At 42.0% G+C, this 17,718-nt stretch overlaps 1 protein-coding gene across 2 annotated transcripts; it reads right to left on the reverse strand.

Moving 5' to 3' along the window:
- Positions 1-208: 208 nt before the first annotated feature.
- On the reverse strand, positions 209-15,966 carry DNAJA2 (DnaJ heat shock protein family (Hsp40) member A2). Of its 2 annotated transcripts, XM_026714009.2 has the most exons (9): positions 15,719-15,966; positions 10,543-10,602; positions 9,343-9,566; positions 5,221-5,301; positions 4,773-4,906; positions 3,609-3,805; positions 2,579-2,723; positions 2,311-2,438; positions 209-1,102 (listed from the first exon to the last, which is right to left on the reverse strand). In XM_026714009.2, the coding sequence occupies exons 1-9, from the start codon at positions 15,794-15,796 to the stop codon at positions 914-916; spliced, it is 1,236 nt and encodes a 411-aa protein (XP_026569794.1). In that variant the 5' UTR covers positions 15,797-15,966; the 3' UTR covers positions 209-913. The 2 variants fall into 2 exon arrangements, with proteins under 2 accessions (XP_026569794.1, XP_087796786.1); XM_087940660.1 differs by lacking the exons at positions 10,543-10,602; positions 15,719-15,966 and adding an exon at positions 9,655-9,731.
- Between the last annotated feature and the right edge of the window lie 1,752 nt (positions 15,967-17,718).

A 17,718-nucleotide genomic window follows, 5' to 3' on the forward strand; every position in this document is an offset into this window, starting at 1 on the left:
ATTAATGCCCCTATGTCTTAAAACTGCCGATATTTCGTTCGATAGGATGTTACAGGCTTGGCCTGACACCCAAGGTCCGTTTGCTTCCTTAAAAGTAGATTTCCTTTAGTTTCCTTCGGTTCAAGCTAGTCAATACTGGAAGCGATTTGCTTCAAAACTCCCAATTTCAGCTGCGAACTGATAAGAAAGAGAGCCGTGACAAAACGTATCGTCATACACCAATGGTTTTTATTAAGTTTCAGAAACCTTTTTTCACAAGATGGTAAAAAAACTCTTACAACCACTTTTTTTTTTTAAATAGTTTTTTTTTCTTTTTTTTAAATCTTCCATGGTTTTCCCCATCCGGTTCTGTTCCCGGTGCCGAAACCCAATTTACTTACCATGCATCTAAAAGTGATAGATACAGGCTAGGAATTTCTTTATTCTATTTGTAGCAGCTTATGCAGATGCAGCCAAATAAACCAAGCCTCGGGACAAAATTTTTACACAAAACTTTACAATGTAGAATTTTGAATTTAAAATAGAGGAAAAACTTAAAATCTACACAAAAAACTGGTAAAAATCAAGCACAAGTACAAGGACTGGAACTTAACCCAGATGGATAGGAGAGAGTCTCGTCTTCCTTTCAAGTGCCTTTATTCTGCTACAGAACAGTCAGTCGAGAAAGAAAAAAAGATGTAAGCTTTTTTTGTGTGTGTGTGTGTGTGTGTGTGGTTAGTTTAAATTATACACTTCTGTAGATACTATGGACCAATTTTAAAAGTTACACATACAGCAACAGATGTCCATTGGGCTCATGTGCATTGTTTAGACAATCCAACTGTGTTGCTGAGAACAAGTCAGGCAAAATTTTGGAGAGAGAAAAATCCGCGTGTAACTTCCCTTACCCCGCCCAAGACATTTTTTTTTTTTTTTACTGATGGGCACACTGCACTCCCGGTCCGTGATGGCCACCTTCCTCATCGGAACTATCGTTGTACGCCTCGCGCCTCTGCCCACCACTTGACCCACGAGTGGTGTCAAATTCTTGAAGGTCTACTTCTTCTGCTTCGCTAATTAGGTTGGGAACTTCTGGTCTGGAGGGCAGAAAGTCTTCAAGTTCCTAAAAGTAAAATATTGCGAGTTCGTTTGAATACGTTATTTGGCCAAGTGTGATTAGACGCTCAAGGAACTTGTCTCCAGTGCAGAAGCTCTTGGTCTGCATGCAAAGCAACAGAACGATGATGTCATGCCCCGGTTAGAATCTGACTCTGAGGGAGAGGAGGAGCAGCCGACAGGGAGTAGAAGTGTGGCTCCGGAGGTTGTGGAGGGAACTGGGGAAGGGCAGAGGCTAGCTGGTCACTCAGAGGAAAACCCGGGCCCATCCTCTCTTCATGCTAGGGCACGCAGGGAGGAGCAGAGAAATGTGAATGGCATGGACTATGGGGGAGGAAAGGGCCCTGATCCCCTTCATGGGCTGCAGCTGTGAGGACTGTTTAAAAGGACAAACTGCACATGGCCCAGTGCTGGAAGCAAAGCGTGAAATAACTCTAGTCTTTCAGTTCTTATCTGAGGTCTGGCATCCTTCCCAGTGTGTGTATTCCGATATCTTCAAGCCTTTATCTTGCCTTGTCTCATTAATTGCTTCAGTGTGGTTTGTGTTGCTTTTTCTATTTATAATTTATATGTATTTTGAGTTTGAATGGAATTTCTTCCTTTTTGAAACTGTTGGGGGTGGGTGGGGGGCTGGTTTCCTCCAGTCAATGATAATTGGACCTTTGAAGCCAAGTTGAAGGAATTAAAGGGACTTCACCTGTTTTTGTGACTTTGGTGCTTTTAGATCCTATCCTGGGTCATCACAAATAATAGTTATAATACCAATAAGAGGGAGGAGTAAGAAGGATAATACGATTTAAAAATACTACAGCCATACTGCATGGGTAGATGCACATAGACATTGGACAGCACTGTGAGAATTGGGTGCTCAGCAGTGTTGGCCTAAGGATACAGCAAGGAAAGTGGTGCTGCAGCTGTCATTCTATTCATGCCCCCGAATGTTGAAGGTTATTTGATTTTTCAATATAACTTGCCTTTTGCTCATATATCATGACTGCCTGCCCAACCCCCCAAGATTTCTAGAGAAGGGGGAACAATGATGGGGGAAGTGGGCCAGACCGTGAGATTTTCCAGTGTCTGGGAGCGGAAGCTCTCCTAGAATAATATTACACTTATTTTAAGGTTTAACTGCACGTAGAGAGGAGGTCTGAAGAGTTTAGGGTTTTCACATCTCTCGGAGAAGAGAATATTTACCAGGCTGCTTTGCGTACTTACTGTAAGCTTTTCTTGGCTAATCCAGTTGTTTTCAGGAAACTGCACATCAAACTTTATATAGAGATCACCCTTTTCAAAAGGGTTGCGATACTGTGGCATTCCCTCCCCTCGAACTACCCGGACGGAGCCTAGAGTTTTAAAAAAAGGGGGGGAACATTGTCAGTGAAGGGCAGCATGTATTTCTCTCTAGGCAAAACATTTAAAAAAAAAACCCCAAACCCGTTGGAAGGCGGGACCACTTTCAGAACAGCAGTATACAAGTTTTTACCTGGCTCAATTACTTTTCCCGGGGGATATTTCACCACAATCTGACGTGCATCGAGGTGCTTAAATGTGAACTGAAAGCCACACAGGGCTTCAACAAGTCCAATCTTGTGCGTCATGTGCAGATCGTTTCCATCTCTCTGGAACATCTTGGAGAAAGAGGGAGAGGGGCAGGGTTGGGTTTTTGCTTTCGCCATTTGGAACTAGAGCGTTTCCCACAGAAGGAGCTCGCCGTCTTCAGAAGCCAAACTGGAGTCTCCAAACTCTTGTCCCAAGTGAACTGCGCTATGGCCACCCTTTTTCCAAATTGATCATTTATAAACTGTCGTTTATCAACTGCAATAGCATTTAGGCTTATATACTGCCCCCACGCTGCTTTACAGCACTCTCTGGACTGTTACTGAATCAGCATGTTGCCCACAATAATCTGGATCCTCATTTTACCAACCTCCCTTAGAAGGCTGAGTCAACTTTGAGCCAGTCAGGATCAAACTCTGGGGCTGTGGGCAGAGTTTGCCTGCAATGCTGCCTTCTAACCACTGTGCCCCAGGGCTTTGATGACGTTACCAAGCTCAGAGAAGCAACAAGGGCTCCTCAGCTCAAACTTTGAGCTGCAAATATTCTCTTGTACCGATACCCAAATATCTCACAGGTAATTTAGTGCAATCCTATTGCAAATGGCACAACAATAACCGTAGCAATAACATTTACATTTCTTAAATACTGCTCTATAGCACTTTACTGCACTTTTTTGGGCCATTTACAAGGTGGAAGCATTATTTGCATTACTGTGCCCAACAATCTAGCTCCTCATTTTACCGACTTTGAAAGGATAGAAGGCTGAGTCAATCGTGAGCTGGTTAGGATTGAACTTCAGGCTGTGGGCGGAGTTAGCCTGCAATACTGCACTTTAACCACTGTGTGGCCAGAACTTGTACGCATTTAATGGAAGCTTCACCACCCCAAACATGACCATTCAGAATGCCCCAGTGCCACAGAGCCAATGTTCTTCCCGCAATTCACGCCATCATTACCTCGTGCTCCTTTTCTTGGAGCAGGAGAACAATGTCTCCTGGCTCTACGCCGGGCGCTTGATCCGCTTCTCCGGTAAAGGTGATTCTCTGCCCATGCTTCATGCCTTTGTCTACGTGGACTTCAAGGATCTTTACTTCTTTGATCACCTTCTTCCCTTCACATTTTTTACAGCGGTCTTTTTCGTTGATTACTTCTCCTAAAAAGAGACAACGTGTTTGCGCCTTGTTCTAAGAGGTAGGAAACTCAAGCTGCAAAAGTCCCAGTTCTCAGATCAGAAATGCTTTTTCGTGTAACTTCATTTACGTATCTACTCACTCACTCACTCCATCAATTTTTATGCTGCCCATCTGGCTATCCAAAACAACTTTCTTTCCCCAGATTTTAGGGCAGCTTCTGTTCCTTCTTCTTGGCCTGACTGCCAAAAAGTTAGCACAAGTATGTTCATGGGGGAGAAATGCTTGTCTCTTTCATATTTAGGAGAGAGATTGTGTATATTTATATGAGAAGATAACTATATTATTTGCTCAGACTTTGTGGCCTTCTGCCTGGAAAGAAGTGGTGACAAAAACATGTTTTTATTCACGTGTCACTAAGTTTTAACCAAAGGGTGTTTTTTCCCCTGTTCTGTCCCCTCTCGCTTTTCTCTTTGAAGTCATCCACTTTCTGAATGTATCCTTGATCCCTAAAAGGTGGTCAAACCAACCCAGTTTTATAGTATTATAATGCAATAGCATTATGCTATCCCTCTAATGCATCTTGTGACTTGAGATCCACGACCATTTTTGTTTAAAACAAGCAAAACAGCCCCCCTCTCTGCTATGTCTCAATTGTATCCCAATTCCACTAATCCTACGATGTATAAACCAAGCCAAGATCAATGCCGTACCCAGGTACTGTATTTATCAAAATATTCTAAATGCAGAGGTGGCCAATTTGTAGCACCCTACCCCAGAAGGCCGTGTCCATCACTTATACCATTAGGGAAGACAAGGTAAACAACCTATCTGTACAAACTGTAAATGCCCACTAATGTGCATCTTCACTACAAGGCTGGCACTCTAACATCCTGAACATTAACTGGTGTTTATTTTAGTAACAATGGGATCGAGCCTGCCTAAATTCTTTGGCCTCCTCCTTTCTTGATGCAGAACCAGTTGGATTACCTTCTCCATTGCAATCGGAACAGACCGACTGCATTTGCTGAACCATCCCAGGAGCCAGCTGTCTGATCATAATTCGCATGCCTCGGCCTCGGCAAGCTGCACACTTCTGAACTGCTCCAGATTTACCCCCTTGACTGGATCCAGGTCAAAAGAGAGAGAAAGAAAACACAGTGATTTTTTGGGGGGCGGGGGAAGGGAGTGGGTTTCCAATGAATTGGGATGGAAGCACCAAGAAGCTAAGCGGGACCGCCAGATGGAAAGACTGAGAGAGGGCCACCGAAAAAGTGGAGATGCAAATATTATTCAGCTACTCTGGCTAGGGGGAAAAAAAATTCCCATTATGCAAACAACTGCATTTTAGATGGGTGTGCATTATTTTTAGAATGATTAATGGACTGTGCTTTGAACTAAGAAATTTCCGAAGACAAATGAATAAAAGAAAACTCACCCGTTACATGAACTACAAAGGACATTCTTGCTAAGCTGTAGTTTGGTAGTTTTCCCATTATATAGATCTTCTAAAGAAACTCTGGGAAGAAAAGAAGTTTATTTTAATACCTTGCAAATGCAAATCTAACGAGGTGCATTATTGCACATTTTCTCTGATGGAATGAAAACGTGCCATTGCAAATACTTGTTAAAACTGGCCCATGCAATGTAAGAAGAGATGAGCTGAATCAACGGCAAAGTTCAAAACAGCAGCTAGTTTCTATGTTCCTGCCATCAGAGCAGCTCTGTACACCGAGTAATGCACCATGATTCCAGTTAATCCTCATTTTTTCCAAATACAGGAAATACTGATTAATCTGGTCTCCTTCGTCCTACCACGGAACCAAGGCTGAGGCGCTCATTGACCCAACATCGCCCGAGTTTCATCGCTGAGCAGGCATTTGAGTAAGAATATTCCAAAACTAAAGCAGGTTGCAGTGCTTTAAGCCTCGTTCAGGTTTTCAGTGGAAGATATGCAGATCAAAAGAAAGCACAGCCTTTCCCCTCTGCTAGCAACTCAGCCATAACCCTAAAACTTCTATCTTAATTTGTGTCAGTACTTAACAACAATCGCTTCTGTTGAAACACCTGGTGACGGTTTGTATTAGTGTGGTAAGCTATTTGGCAGGTTTTAAATCAGCATTCTTTATATTTTTTCTTAAACAATGTCCTGCTATTCTACCACTATGCTTGACCAACACCGTGTTCTAAATTCAAGATAAGCACATTTTGAATATATTATAACAGCAAAAGGGAATTGAACAAAAGTCAATGGAACAATTAAGGAATAGGTTCATTTTCAGGTGTTTAGTCCAACACACTTTCACAACATATTTACGTAGTACTAACTACAGGTAGTCCTTGACTTATGACCACAATTGAGCCCAAAATTTCTGTTGCTAAGTGAAACATTTGTTAAGTGAGTTTTGCTCCATTTTATGACTTTTCCTACCACCGTTGTAAAATGAATTGCTGCAGTTGTTAAGTTAGTAACAGTTATTGAGTCAATCTGGCTTCCTCATTGACTTGGCTCGTCAGAAGATCACAAAAGGTGATCATACGACCCCGGATATTGCAACCGTCATAAATGAGTCAGTTGCCAAGTGCCTGGATTTTGATCACATGACTGTGGTTCTCTGCACTGGTCATAATGTGAAAAACAGTCATAAGTCACTTTTTTCAGTGTCGTAACTTTGAATGGTCACTAAATGAACTGTTGTAAATCAAGGACTCCCTGTATTTAATTTCACTCTTCTTCCTCACCATTTCTTTGCTGCTTCTCTCTTTAAGCAGAACAACAAGGAGCTTTGTGCTGCATAGATTTACATTTACTTCGTGGCTTATCTTTCCCACCGCTCTGCACCCCAAAATAGTATCAAAGTAATCCACACCAGGAAACCAATGTCGGGAACACTACTTTTATTGTAAGGTGAGAGTAACAGAATATCACAAGTCTGAAAGCCCCTTCTTTCCGTGTCAGGGAAGTAGGGAGGGTCAATTCTGAGATGCTTTCTCAAATTAATTACATTTCTGGTTTAGGCTCAGATTTTGTTTATGAGACTGTTGTCCAGGCCACAGCTCTTTCTCTTGTCTCTCAAGGTTATTCTCACAGACCGTTAGAAATAACGTGGTTATTGGCAGACTACTTAAAGCCATCAGGGGACGATTGCACAGGAAGAATTGTGAAGACAGTGCAGCCAAAAACTGAAGTCCTACTGGGGGTGGGTTTGTTTAACATTTTAAAGCATCTGTGCTTCCCTTCGGGAGAGTTCAAAAAATACTTTAAAGGCAGATTTGAAGCCAGTCCTTCAAGGAGGGAAGGAATAATCCCAGACTCAAAACACAGAAGATTCCACTCACATTCAAACTTAACTTTGTTCTAAAAACTGTATGTATTAGGTTGAGCTGCCTGATTTTTTTTTAAAAAAGGACAAGATATCAAATAAGATATATCACTAATATTCATCATTTGAGCAAAAAAAAAATATCTTCTCTAGGCCACCTTACAGCATTTTGAGGACAGACGGCATATCCAGAACTGGGAATGTGAGACTCACGGACACCATCCACAGAAAACATGTTTTTAGATTAACTGCTCTGCTTGACTTAAAACGTTTATTAAAAAATTACATAGGAAGCTGATCTACCAGATAAAGAATGCAATTAATAGGAGGAAGATCTTTGAGCCCCATAAAAGTCCCTCTGGGATGTTAAAACAACATCGTTCATCTTCTAGTGCATGAAGTTTTCGTGACTGGCCTCCCGTACCCTCATTTGCAAAGAGGAAGCTTCCTGTGCCAGCCGCTCTGAGTGCACCCATTACACAGAATTTCAAATGTGCCCCACCTTGAAATGGTCACCCTACTTGGTCCTATGCAGTGAATGTTTTTTTTTGCCTGGATCAACTTCAACTATTTTATTATACAGAGATGCTGAACTATATTTTTAATGCATCAACAGGTAGAAGGATAGGCTCCAGTCTATTATTATAGCTTGTTGGGCTGTTCCTAGATGCAGTTCCCCTCCCTGAGGAAATGTATCTTATTACCTTAAGCGTAGGCAAGGCTTTAATGCTCAATTCTACGATGATTCAGTGGTATGACCTTATTTTTGAATCGCTTGCCTCAAAACACCAAGCAAACGAATAACGAAATAAAAATCCCTCCTCCTCAGACTTCAAGGATCAAGCCCCATTAATGCTGATATTTCTTTTTTACTATAGCTTAATTATTTCCTCCAAGGGCCTTGCAATTTTGAAATTGTTTGAATTATTCAGAAATCAACGCTCGGTTATTATTATCCAAAGTATAATTTCAGGTAGGAAAATTTAGCCCAATTTATAGCATGGAATAACAGCTGCCATTGGAAACTTTTTTATATTATTACTATTACTATTAGTAGTAGTAGTAATAGTAGTAGTAAAGAAATAAATATTTCCTGGCCTTACCGCATTCTACTCAGTTTTCTTCTTATGTTCAAGATAGTATTTTTAAAATGTAAAAGATCTGAATCAGGACACCTTAATGTTTTCCTATATTAATTTTCCATTTTCTAAAATTCTCTTCAGAGACTGTAGACAAAACAACTGATGAAGGTATGCAAAGAACATTAATGGATAAAGGAGAAAGTAAGCTTAATGAAATCTTAATGAAAAAGAGTAATCAAACAATAAACCAAGAAAGTAATATGGGACAATTATCTAATTGTCCCATATTGGATTTACAAAAGAGCTTGTTAAAATTTTGAAATCTTACAAGGAGAGTAAACATGAAATTAAGTTTCATGATATTATTTGAATAGACTAAAGGTTAAGAATTGTTAGTAATAAAAAGAAGGAATACAAAGTTGGTTTACTGGATCAATATTAAAATAGATGTCATCCTTGGTAAATTTAAATGGATTTTTGCTGACTGAATGACGAAGCTTTAAGGATTTGTTTAGAGATAAGAGATAGGATATGAAAAGAAGAGATCATTTGTTGCATTTTGAGAGAAGTTATAATTATTTATAGTTATGATGATGGAAAGTCACTTTTCCCCTTAACTTCTACATTATCATTTTTGTCTGTTAGGTTATTCTAAAAACATATTGTAAGTTATGCAATATCTACTTGCAGCAGTTATTTTCCTAACTACTAATCTAAGGTTGAAGTCTTCAAGGAGGATTAAAACCCTACCTTAGATTAAAAAAAAAACCCACTGAGTCAAAGATAGCTTGGTAAGGACTGCTGAGCAAACAGGGCTCATTTCCAAAATAATGACATAATCCACACCAAAAGAGACACCCTTAGGTTCTAATGATTCTCTTACACCAACACAGCTATATTCACATTTGGAAGGCGTCAAATAATTATGTTTACTTGTGCAAAGTCAGGAATGAGTATATCTTCCGTAGATTCTGCAACACACGTTTCAACCCCCGTCACAAAACCTAAAGTCAGTGTGGATATTTTAGTAATGAACAATTTCAACTAGAACTCAGGTCTTGCCTCTTTCTAAAAAAAAAAAAAAAATACTGAAGGAAATAGGGCTATTGTGAATTAAAGAACTTTTCAACCAAAGGACACCAGCTTGGTACTTACTTAAGTGGGTGCATCATATCTTCGCCTCGCCTTCTTCCATTACGACTTCTACTCTGGTTACCCATGAAACCAAAAAGACCCCCACCAAATATATGGGAGAATATATCGTCCATTCCTCCGCTTCCACCGCTACCTTCCCGGAGGCCTTGTTCTCCATATCGGTCATATAATTCACGTTTCTCAGGGTTTGAGAGAACTTCGTAGGCAAAACTGATTTCCTTGAACTAAAGAGAAAAGCATTTTTTTAAAAAAATACCCTTGACTGTTTTCATTTCTAAGTACTACAAGCCGAGAAGAAAAAAATGAGATTACCATCCATGGGTAATACTGGAGTGGTTATTGTTTTATAGGTGAATGTATACCAGTTCCAGAAACAAAGTCGTTTGGGCATCTAACATTTTGCGCTATCTACCTTCATAAGCCTCTTCTCTGCTCACCTTGTTTAAGCAGATGGTCCACTGTTAATGTACTTAGCTTTCCAAGCATCTTAAGTGTTGGTCCTTTGCAAGCACCTGTCCCTCAGAGACACTCATTTCAACCCTGAACTATAAATATTCCCCATTGTTGGTCCTATCAGTATTCCCAGATAAACCAGACAGGGAACATGATTAGATGAGTTAATTCTACCTTGCAACATCATCAGTCTGTTCCGGCCACCACTTTTTAACTGCTTCATCTATTAGGACAGGTCCTTTCTAAGTTTCTTTCTCTGATCATTAAGCCACAGGGAGCTCCTGCCTCTCTCGTTTCCTAAGCCGCGTCTTTCTCCATGGCCACCCATATATTCCACTATACCTCCCTTGACTCACAATTGTGAGGGGAATGATTTGAGGACCGCAAGCTACTCAGTCTCCCAACCTTTGGGTAGAGATGAATGTATCTTCTGTTATTACAACTGCAGGCCACCGTTTTCCAAGGGGCTCACAGGAAGACAGGAATCATCTTTTTTGTGCTGATAAAAGCTTAAAGAAAGTAGTTCCTAGTATTTGGCCTGCTGAATTTTAGGATTTAGATTTAGATTTGAACTTGGCCACCTCCCCAATCAAACTGAACACTTTTTAATTTTTTGGCGAAGACTGAAATTTTGTCAATTCCTAAATCCATGGGCATTCGTAGACTATTTTATTCACAGTGGCATTTAGCTCAGCTTATGGTGAGAAATGTGTCTCAGAAGCAAGTTGCCAGGAAAAAAAATCATACCTTGTCACCTGCGTTTGGATTCTTATCTGGATGGTATTCTTTGGCGAGCTTACGATATGCCTAAACACCAAAAAGAAACCAATGGAAGAAGTTAGCAGGCAGCCACGAATTTTCTGTAGTTCAAGTTACATTAATATGTAAAATATCTAACTTCCATGCAAAACTATACATGAATGAGTATATTTTGGTCCTCCAGACGTTCTAGAACTACAGCTATAATAATCCATCATCATCAATCACACAGATTAAGTCTGATAAGAACTGGGATTCAACAGGATCTGCAGGGCTGAGAATTTTTCATTTCTGGACAAGCGTAAGTCAGATGAGCAATCAGAGACAGGAATCAATGTTTAGATTGTTGGGTGGTTAGACCAAACATTTGAGACAACCCCTTCCGAAGGGGCAATCCTTCTCACAAACCTAGAACCCCTTTCCCTCCCATTTACCATAAAATTCACCCTTATTTTAACATTTCCAAATTAGTAAATATGGAAAAAGTAAGAGGCTTCGATTATGCATTGTACATAAGAAAAAAAAATTGTACTGAATTAAAGCTTGGAAACTAACACCCAGTTACTATTAATTCCCTATGAGGGCCCCAGTGGGTGTTCAGATGTTGGATTCCACAGACACAGGTGGGTTTAGTAAGAGTGCGAAAACACCAACATTACCTGAGGCTCCAGTTTCCTCCCCACCAAAGCCACACCTCCCTCCACCATTGCTGCTGCGACTGCGCTTGTTCTTTGTGTATCATTTACACAGCACTTTCTATTTTGTGCTTTGGTTTCTGCCAGGGATGCTGAACTTTCTGGTGCCAAGGTTCAGACCCAGCTCCCTGAGCCGGAGCGGCTTTCCAAAAACCAAAGACAAAGCAAGAAGTACTTTTCATCTGAGAAAATTAACGTAATGTTAGTCAACTGTAATTAAAATCTTTATTTAATAATGTTCTTACTCTCTCACTTCCCTAATTACAATTTAGTAGCACTTTTGGGAAGGCTTTTAGGACTTCCTCGAAGATTACATACAGTTGGGGATCTCATGATGCGCAACACTAGTTTACAACTTAGTGTATGATAATTATAACAAGAATAACTTGTTCAATAAGTATGTCTTAACCTGGTCAATTAGCTTAATTTCTAAATAATCATTCATAGGTTTAGTCTAGTTATACTGTACATCAACTATTAACTAAATCAGTTTACCACAATATTTTTCTGAGACCAGCAGTTCAAACCATTATACAGACATAGAAGATGCCTCACTAGAAAACAAGTGCCAATAATCAACTTTTAGAAGAAAACTACAGCTGTCCTAACATGGCCAAGACTTTGGAGTATTTTAAATGACATCCCAGCTATTGTTTTGTGTGAGATAATTGTTCCTAAGGACTGCAAGTATTGTTTATTTTTTATTTATTTAGAAAATTTATATTGTCGCCTATTCACACATGGTGACTCAAGGCGGCTTTCAGGAATATAGAAACTTCATATATAAAAAATAAAACTAAGAGAATAATAACATAATAGACCCCCACCCCCTTCATGATGAAAATGAAGCCAAGTCCATTCAGCATGTTACTGACTCCTCCTCTTTCCAAGATATAGGGAAAGACAGTCATGCCAACGTTTATTTCCTTTGCTATTAAAAATGAAACAGCGTTGGGTTCTACTTGGCCTCTGCCAAAACCTTCTTCTAAAAAGACAAGCAGCAAAAGGATGGGAATATCATTACGCAATGCAGATTAGATTGAGATACAACCCAAGAGTTGTTAGCTGGCAGCCATTTTAGAAGTTAGGAACGGAACTCTCCATAACTGATAATTGCCAGTTATAAGCCAGAGAGTCCCATTTTGGTAAACTTCAGAGAGAAAATATCCATGCCAGATTCAAGCCACTTTCAATGAACTTGGGGAAGGATTAAATGGCCAGGTATATTCAACTGGATCCCCTAATGGCATCAGCTGTGTTGAAACAAATACATTCACCCGTGTAGTTTTTTTTTTTTTTAAAAAAAAGAAGGCATTTTCATTTCCACATTTATGAAATCTCTCTCAAGAGGTATGTTGGGATCCAACAATAAATTCAAAATTAAGGCCAACTAACAATTAATTTTATCCTCGACCCAAGAAACTGGATTTACAGGAGGCGAAACATCACGGAGTACCAAACTCTATTTAATTTGTTTGCTCATGGAGAAAGGCAATATAATACAGAAGATAGGGGTTTCCCCCACACTCCAGTTCAGAATAGGAATGTCAGCTGCCACCTCACACTTGGCATGTTGTTACTATTTGGTGACAGACTGGCATGAGCTGTGAGGAGGGGAAGGAAGAGGGGAGTGCTCTGGGAAATGAAAGTAAATGCTTTCTCTCCTCAAGATGCTGCCTCAAGGTCACCCAGCTGGAAGAAGGAAGGGCCCACACCAAACTGACCCTTGCCCGAAAATACACTTGACCTCTAATAAACTATATACCTTTCTCAATAAACGGAGCAATGATCTTGTTACTGGGAGGCTTAAGCTGTGCCAGGCCCAACAAGGGCACTTATTTTCCTGTTGACCTCAGACCCTGTCATCTGGGTGAATCCTCCCTTGCACCTACTTCCTCAATAAAAAACACCCAGGCTAAACCAACTCCCCAATGTCTAGGATTCCTTTCCCAACAGCAACACCTTCTTATAAAAGAGGCAGGCTATAGTGATTAACCGGTTGAAAGCTGTATTATGGGATGGCATTCTGTTGGCCTGGGAGACAAGAGGTGCAGGGTTGACTGGTTGCAAAAACAAGGCCACAGGTAGTCAATGGATCAGTTACTGAGGACAAAGTCAGAGTGTGACGCAATCCCTGAAATGGGCAGTCTGAGGACAAAATGGAAACAGGATTTGATTTAATGAAAAATAATCATGAATTAGACAATGCTACATTTAATAATTTCCCCGTCTCTGTCACTAGAAATTATTCCTGGCAATACTTGAGAATTTCAAGAGGACTATCTAGCTCAGCCTCATGGTGATTCTGCAGACAGAAACAATTCAGGTGACTCTTCTGTTAAAGCAATCAAATTTAGTTCCATGAAAAGGAAAAGAAATAGTGTTAACTCATTCTTCTCTTCCCGATCAGAAGGTGAAAACGATTTCTAGAAGATTCCTAAGACACTGGAGTGAGAGAGAAGAAGAAGAAGAAAGTAATTTCTGGATCATCAAAGCAATCATGAGGTTTTCCTATGAAATGGTAAGAGGGAGATAAGTAGTCACCCTAAAATGTTTTTTCAAAAGAACAAGAATATAGGCAAAATAAAAGCGGGCAGCTATATTCTGATTGGCTTTTCCCACAATAATTGTTTAAGGCAATTGTACAGAATGTCTGTTCTTGGGAAGGAATGAGGAAGAAGCCAAACAGAAAGGAAGGCCCAACGTTTCTCTATTCTTCACACTCCAGGGTAGAGCATCATGTATTTAAACTGGTGTTTACATATATACACATGGGTGAAAGTTGCACAGCTACTCCCAAGGGGGCAAACAGAGATGCTTGGATTACAGCTCTGGTTGGGGATGTTGGGAGTTGCAGTTTTGAGACTACTTGGACGGAGTGCTGAACACAGGAAGACTAATACTTGATACACAAAAACATAAAAGGCAAAGGAAAGCCAAGGGATTTGCTCAAGTATTAATGTCTTGCTGCAATGTCTACAGCCTGGAAACCATGGATAAGATTGAAGTCGGAACCCAGCGAGATGGCTAGCTACAAAAATTGTTCCAATAAATCAATATTCAACAAAGCTGAGACAATAATGGGACTTCAGATGTGATTTCCCTCCCCGCCCCCAGGCTGGGGAGGGAAAGGAAGAAGCAAATGGGGGGGTTGCTGATCAGGTAGCTGCTCCCCACCTCCTTCTTCCCCTCCTCCACGAACCTACCAAGCAACCTCAGTTTTGGCTCACCCTACAACACCCAATGTAACTCACTAGCACCCAAACTACAATATTTCCTACTATCCTTTCCCAATAACCTACCTTACACCTTGCACTCTCCCAAGCCCCCCTTGCGCTCTACTACAACCACCCCTATTATTCTTCCCCACCTGACAGCTTGGGCAACAAGCCCCATCCTCCCCAGCACCCCATCTCCCATCCATACCCTCCCCCACACACATTCTCCTTCACAACCTGAGATTACACTGCAATTCCCATCCTCCCCAGCACCCCACCTCTTTCCCGCAGACCCATTACCCTTCTTCACCTGACTACAACTCCCATCCTCCCCAGCACCCCATCTCCCATCCATACCCCCTCTCCTTCACAACCTGAGATTACACTGCAATTCCCATCCTCCCCAGCACCCCATCTCGCTCCATACAACCCCGCTGCCCTTCTCCACCTGATTACAACTCCCATCCTCCCCAGCACCCCATCTCTTTCCCGCAGACCCTCCATTACCCTTCTCTACCAGACTACAACTCCCATCCTCCCCAGAACCCCATCTTCAACCTGAGATTACACTGCAATTCCCATCCTCCCCAGCACCCCATCTCTCCCCAAACACCCCATTACCCTTCTCTACCTGATTACAACTCCCATCCTCCTCAGCACCCCACCTCTTTCCCGCAGACCCTCCATTACCCAGACTACAACTCCCACCCTCCCCAGCACCCCATCTTCAACCTGAGATTATACTGCAATTCCCATCCTCCCCAGCACCCCATCTCTCCCCCATTACCCTTCTCTACCTGATTACAACTCCCACCCTCCCCAGCACCCCATCTCTCTCCCATACACCCCCGCTCTCCTCCTCCACCGGACTACAAGGCCCATCCTCCTGATGCCCCCCTCCAGGCCCCTCGCATTGCAGATCCTCCCCCTCCCCCCTCCCATGACCCTCTAGGCTTCTTAACCATCCGTGTCCCCCCCCCCGCATCCTCCCCAGCCCGTCGGGCCTGGAGGCGTCTTCTCTCTTCTCTCCCCACCCACCCACCCAAAGGCCAATCGCTGCCGGCCCGGATGGCCTCTGCCCGGCGAGGCCCAGCGCCCAGCCTCTTCCCCGGCCTCCTCCTCTCCGGCGAGGCCTTCCCTCAGGACCCGGCTTGGGAAGGCCTCGGGGGGTTCCCCCGCCCCCGCGCCCCTGCCGCCCTCTCCCTCGAGCCGGGCCTGTTCCCCTTCCTCGCCCGGCCGCCCGCCTCGGACCTTCTTCAGATCGTTGTCGGAGACCCCCGGCGGCACCCCGAGGATGTCGTAGAGCTTGGTGTCGGCCACGTTCGCCATGTCCGCGCCGGGGGCAAAAATCCCCGCCGCTGCCGCCGCCGCCGCCGGGAAAGGGAAAGGCCGCGAAACTCCGGGAGCCCGACGGCGCCGCGAGAGCGTCTGAGGGGGGAAAGCAGGAAGGCGGGCGGACAGCAGAGCGAAGGCCGCACGCACGCACGCGACGTCGCCGCGACGCACGCACGCACGCACCACGCACGCGGCCAGGAGGAGCCCCGCCTCCCTGCAAGGCCCCACCTTTCGCCTTCGGGGAGGGGAGGGAGGGAGAGAGAGAGAGAGAGAGAGAGAGAACGAAAAAGCCTCGCTTCCACTTTTCGGAGAGGAAGAAAACCCGGAGGCTGGATCGTAATGGATTGGGTCGAGATTGTAGAGAATAAAATATGATTGGAATAGAATAGAATAGAATAGAATAGAATAGAATAGAATGTAGAATATAGAATAGAAAAGACTAAGAAAATAGAAAAGAATAATAGAATAGAATAGAATAGAATGTATTGGAATATAGAATAGAGTAGAATAGAATAGAATAGAATAGAATAGAATAGAATAGAATAGAATAGAATAGAATAGAATAGAATAGAATAGAATGTAGAGGAGAGAATAGAATAATATATTGGGATAGGATAGGATAAGATATTGGGATGAAGAATGGAATGGAATAGAATAGAATATGAAATAGAATAGAATAGAATATGAAATAGAATAGAATAGAATAGAAAAGTAGAGTAGAATTAGAATAGAATAGAATAGAATAGAATAGAATAGAATAGAATTCTTTATTGGCCAAGTGTGATTGGACACACAAGGAATTTGTCTTTGGTGCATAAGCTCCCAGTGTACATAAAGAAAAAATAAAATACATTATTCAAGAATCATCAGATACAACACTTAGTGATAGTCATAGGTTACCAATAAGCAATCAATATCATATTAGGAAACTAACTAAAGCAATATAATCATAAAGATTCAAGCAACACAGTTATAGTCATAAGTAGGAAGAGATAGGTAATAGGCAGGATTGAAAGAATGGGAATTTTACAGTATCCTTCCCCTGCCATACATAGTTTTGTAGCAAAGTATGGGTATCGAGCTAGTTTACAAAAAAAATCTGACTCCTTCCCTAGACATGCTGTGGTAGCATGTTGGGATTGTTGGGTAGATTGTTGTAGGACTTTTAAATCCTGCAGTTGGACAAATACAGAGAGAGAAAAAGGTGTCAAGACATTCATAAATATTTTAATTAGTAAGCAGTTTTCATCTCTGTTCTGAATGTAAAATGCTTCCTCTGTGTTTTCTTTAATGATTCTAGAGAAGGGGCTGTTTTATTTTGCCGCAGAGATGGCTTCGTGTTTTTTTTTTTTTAATTGGGCCTGTGAGGGAATGCAATAAAACTTTTTTTCGCTAAAAGGTCATATTGGCTATTTGTCTCTTCAGATATGAGCATCACTGGGTTTTCAGACCCCTCTGCCCTTTATTCTCGAGCGTCAGGCAGGTAGAAAAGGTAAAGGCCCATGGAGGGGTTGATGCTTTGAGAAGGTTGCAGATAAAGGGTGACATTTAGAAAAGGCATTGACCGAAAACTCTGGCCAAAGGCAGCATCTTCCTTCTGCATGAAATGAGAATGGCTCCACCACAAGGTATCTTGCAATGCAGGTCCTTGACTGATGACCATAATTGGGAGCAGAGTTTCCATTGCTGAGCAAGTCAAGGAAGTTGTGTCCAATTTTATGAGCCTTTTGGGGGGCATGGTCATTAAGCAAACCACTGCAGTTGTTAAGTGAATCATGCGGTCGTTAAACAAATCTGGCTTCCCTCATTGATTTTGCTTGATTGAAGCTGCCTGCAAGGGTGCAAAATGGTAAATCACACGAGGCCGGGATGCTTCAAAGGGGATTGAAGATCTGGCTCTTCTCCCAGCCTTTTAG

This window comes from Pseudonaja textilis, chromosome 11 (genome assembly GCF_049901715.1).
Source record: "Pseudonaja textilis isolate UNSWEBS1 chromosome 11, rPseTex1.2, whole genome shotgun sequence".
In the NCBI taxonomy this organism is placed as follows: Eukaryota; Metazoa; Chordata; class Lepidosauria; order Squamata; family Elapidae; genus Pseudonaja; species Pseudonaja textilis.

What these genes read in the sequence shown, in the direction of transcription:
- DNAJA2 (XM_026714009.2), bottom strand. Translation starts at nt 15,796, where the DNA reads ATGGCGAACGTGGCCGACACCAAGCTCTACGACATCCTCGGGGTGCCG. An exon ending in TTCCGATTGCAATGGAGAAG is followed by an intron (nt 3,806 to 4,772) that starts GTAATCCAACTG and finishes GTCTCTTTTTAG; the next exon opens with GAGAAGTAATCAACGAAAAA. An exon ending in TTAGCCAAGAAAAGCTTACA is followed by an intron (nt 1,103 to 2,310) that starts GTAAGTACGCAA and finishes TTTTACTTTTAG; the next exon opens with GAACTTGAAGACTTTCTGCC.